The sequence below is a fragment of the Vollenhovia emeryi genome, unplaced genomic scaffold, assembly GCF_000949405.1.
Source record: "Vollenhovia emeryi isolate VEMERY1.0 unplaced genomic scaffold, V.emery_V1.0 DF942403.1, whole genome shotgun sequence".
Lineage (NCBI taxonomy): Eukaryota > Metazoa > Arthropoda > Insecta > Hymenoptera > Formicidae > Vollenhovia > Vollenhovia emeryi.
Genome location: NW_011963963.1, coordinates 1 through 3,774, shown reverse-complemented (window position 1 = coordinate 3,774; position 3,774 = coordinate 1). Strand labels below are relative to the sequence as shown.

At 37.8% G+C, this 3,774-nt stretch overlaps 1 protein-coding gene across 1 annotated transcript; it reads left to right on the top strand.

Annotated features, from left to right (window-relative positions):
- The first annotated feature begins 1,340 nt into the window (after positions 1-1,340).
- LOC105568960 (dehydrodolichyl diphosphate syntase complex subunit DHDDS-like) lies at positions 1,341-3,767 on the top strand. Its single transcript, XM_012025043.1, has 3 exons — positions 1,341-1,688; positions 1,905-2,072; positions 2,292-3,767. Exons 1-3 carry the CDS (start codon positions 1,528-1,530, stop codon positions 2,422-2,424), a joined length of 462 nt encoding a protein of 153 aa, XP_011880433.1. The 5' UTR covers positions 1,341-1,527; the 3' UTR covers positions 2,425-3,767.
- The last annotated feature ends 7 nt before the right edge of the window (positions 3,768-3,774 follow it).

Sequence of the window (3,774 nt, the reverse complement as noted above, 5' to 3'; positions counted from 1 at the left end):
AACCGTGTTCTTTCCCACTTGCCGAAACTGTCTCCCCACTATTGCCCGACACGCACAGCTATTGCCCGCGGGCAAACGGACGCCCGCGGGCGGTGAAAATTACCCACCGTTGCTCAACAACATGGGTGCATTCGTTTACGCAGTGACTGCAATAAATGTAGTTCGTTTACTCTGCCTACGAAAACGACTGCAGTGCAGTTTGTCGTTCGTTTACGCAGAGATTGAGTTATTTTATAAAAATAAAAAACCAAAAAGGTGAAGATCACCTGCTTCAAATCGATCCTACAAAACTGAAAGTAATGCAAGATAAGTTATATGGAAAACTAGAAAAAAAATTAAAATTAAAATTAAAATTCTTAAAACCCGCTGCAGACGATGCTATTTTTCCTGCTGGATTGCTTGCGATTTACTAAATTACTAGGAATCCTGAGTGCTGAATGGTGCAACGATAGTAATTTATTAGATTGCAAGTAATCCAGCAGGAAAAATAGCATCGTCTGCAGCGGGTTTTAAGAATTTTTATGTTAATTTTTTTTCTAGTTTTCCATATAACTATCTTGCATTACTTTCAGTTTTGTAGGATCGATTAGCATCGTCTGCAGCGGACTTAAGTCTGGATTATGAGTCGAATTGTTTATCACGATCTTATTATTAATCTTGGAATATATGCTTAAGGTGCGTTCGGGGAGCGCGCTTTCAGCGCTAAAAGCGTCTTCTATCTTTGTTCGACGTACAGTGAGTGACGAAGATAGACTGACGTTTTCAGCGCTAATAGCGTCTCTCCGAACGCAGCCTTAGTATCCTTTGTGGATCACTAGCTCTATTATTTTTCTTCTTATATAATATCATTTATTTAAAACTTTTAATATGTTATTTGAATTAATAAATGAAATGAACAATACCGTATCATCTAATAATAGCTCTTCATCAGAGCTATCTGACTATAAATCAGAATCTGATGAGCTACTGTCGATCAAGTCCATTGCATGAATAATATTAATCATTATGGTTTCTGAAAGGAGAATTTTTTTTAATAAAATGTGTTTAAAGATATAATTTATATAATTAAGGTTGTTATCATATTTTCTCCAAATTTAAATAATTAACACTTAACCTCTAAACAAATGGGAGGAGTCAAACGTCCGAGCAGTCGTTCACGCAGTTGTCCGTTCGGTAAATTACGTCACGTGATTAGCAGATGAGAGACGCAGTGGATGCAGTGCTGTCCGAGAGCGGCCTTTGGTAGCACGGTCGCATAGGGAGGGGATGATGCACACAAGCGAGCGACCGTGTCCGTGTGCGTCATCCCCTCCCTATGCGACCGTGCTATTAAAGGCCGCTCTCGGACAGCACTGAGTGGATGCGCTAAGAGTTGCATAAACGAATACCCCATAATTCTTACATAACACACGTGATATATATTATTTGGGACGCTCTCGCTCGGATCACTTCGTAATAAAAGATTGGACGGCCGTGTGCTTTCAAGTAGTATATTTCAGTATTCACGCACGTAAACTTCCAAGTGCGATGTCGTGGTTAATGAACAACATTCGGGACTGGTTTCTATCCCTGGTCGTGAGGATACTCAAGACCGGCCCGATACCTGGACACGTGGCGTTAGTCTTGGACGGAAACAGGCGTTACGCGCAAAAGTATAATATGTTAACAGGAGAGGGACACTTGAAAGGGTAAGTATGAGTTCGAAGAGTCGTCCGTTGTTGTCTTAGGCTAGTATTACATTTGTTGTATGACAAATTTTTTAAGTGTGTTGATTGGCTGCAAGATAATAAAATTCTCGAATATCTAGAATTTTCTATTCAGCGGCCAATCAACCCGCTTAAAAAAATGGTCTTACGACAGATGTAATATTATTAGACTTATACCTCACGTTTTATTTACGACAGGAATGAAAAACTGACCGATACGATAAGTTGGTGCATAGCTCTCGGTGTTACGGAGATGACGGTCTTTGCTTTTAGCATAGAGAACTTTAGACGCAGCAAGGAAGAAATCGACGGACTCATGAATCTTGCCAGGCAGACGTTCAAAGAAATGTTATTGTTAGAGCAAAGGTATACTCGTCATTTTAAATGAGGCGTCACGTTGCAGCGGTTGCGATTAGGGATACGCGATCTCGATTCGATTCTAGCAAGCTCGATCCAAAAAGTCCTCAAAATCAATCTATTGAATTGATTCTTTACCGTTTCGATCTTATATAAATTGATCCTTTATGCTCAGAATCGACGAGTCGATTTTTCTTTGACTTGATAGGTCTGCTTGCGTCGTCACAGATTAATCGCCGCAGACAGATCGCCAAAGGCCCGAGTGAAATCGAGACCACCACACACTTTGCCCCTTACCGACAGCTTTACTCCTAGTACGAATCAGAACATAAATATACAGGGTGGATATAACCGGAATTAAGTTGGCGCTGGAAGTTCATATTTTCGTATAAAACCTAGCTCAAACGATTGCTCCCGAATTGCTCCATTAGAATCCACAATTGCTCCACTTTTAAAATCAATAGTTTTCAAAATATTAATAAAAAACGTAAAATTTTTAATTTTCAATAAAAAACATATTTCTAATAGCTTTGTGCAATTCTAACCAGCATCAAATGATTGCTCCTTCATTGCTCCATTAGAATCCACAATTGCCCCCCTTTTAAAATAAATAGTTTCTGAAATATTAACAAAAAACTTAAAATTTTTAATTTTCAATAAAAAACTTTTCTAATAGCTTTGTGCAATTCTATCTAGCATACAACGATTGCTCTTTAATTGCTCCTTATTGCTCCATCATTATTTTAATTATTTATTGCATATTTATAGAAAAATTAATAAATTAATCATTTCGCTACTGACGACGCCGCCACCTATCGGCCGCCTATCGTAATTACATGGCTCTGCAGCATAAACGGCGGAAATATTCAAACGAAACGTAACAGTTCTTTCGTTTACAACTAATCTCAAAGAGTCTAATCGACATTTCCCATTGATTTTTGCCTAGAACAATTGTTCCTCGGTTGCTCCATAGAAATGATCAATAGCTCCATGCGTATAATTGATATTTTTGCAAAAAACCATTCATTTCATTACAAAAACATATTTCCCATAGTCTTCTGCAAGTTTATTCTACATAGGACGATTACTCCTTCATTGCTTCGCATTGCTCCATCGCTATTTCCACGATTTTGTGCATTTTTATTACAAATATTAACAAATTAATCATTTCGCTAGTGACGACCTAGCCATGTAATTACGATAGACGGCCGATAGTTGGGGCGTTGTCACTTGCGAAATGATTACTTTGTTAATATTTGTAATAAAAATGCACAAAATCGTGGAAATAACGATGGAGCAATGTGAAGCAATAAAGGAGCAATCGTTCTATGTACAATAAACTGGCAGAAGACTATGGGAAATATGTTTTTGCATTGAAATGAATGGTTTTTTGCAAGAATATCAATTATACGCATGGAGCTATTGATCATTTCTATGGAGCAACCGAGGAACAATTGTTCTAGGCAAAAATCAATGGGAAATGTCGATTAGACTCTTTGAGATTAGTTGTAAACGAAAGAACTGTTACGTTTCGTTTGAATATTTCCGCCGTTTATGCTGCAGAACCATGTAATTACGATAGGCGGCAGATAGGTGGCGGCGTCGTCACTTGCAAAATGATTAATTTATTAATTTTTTTATAAATATGCAATAAATAATTAAAATAATGATGGAGCAATAAGGAGCAATTAAAGAGCAATCGTTGTATGCT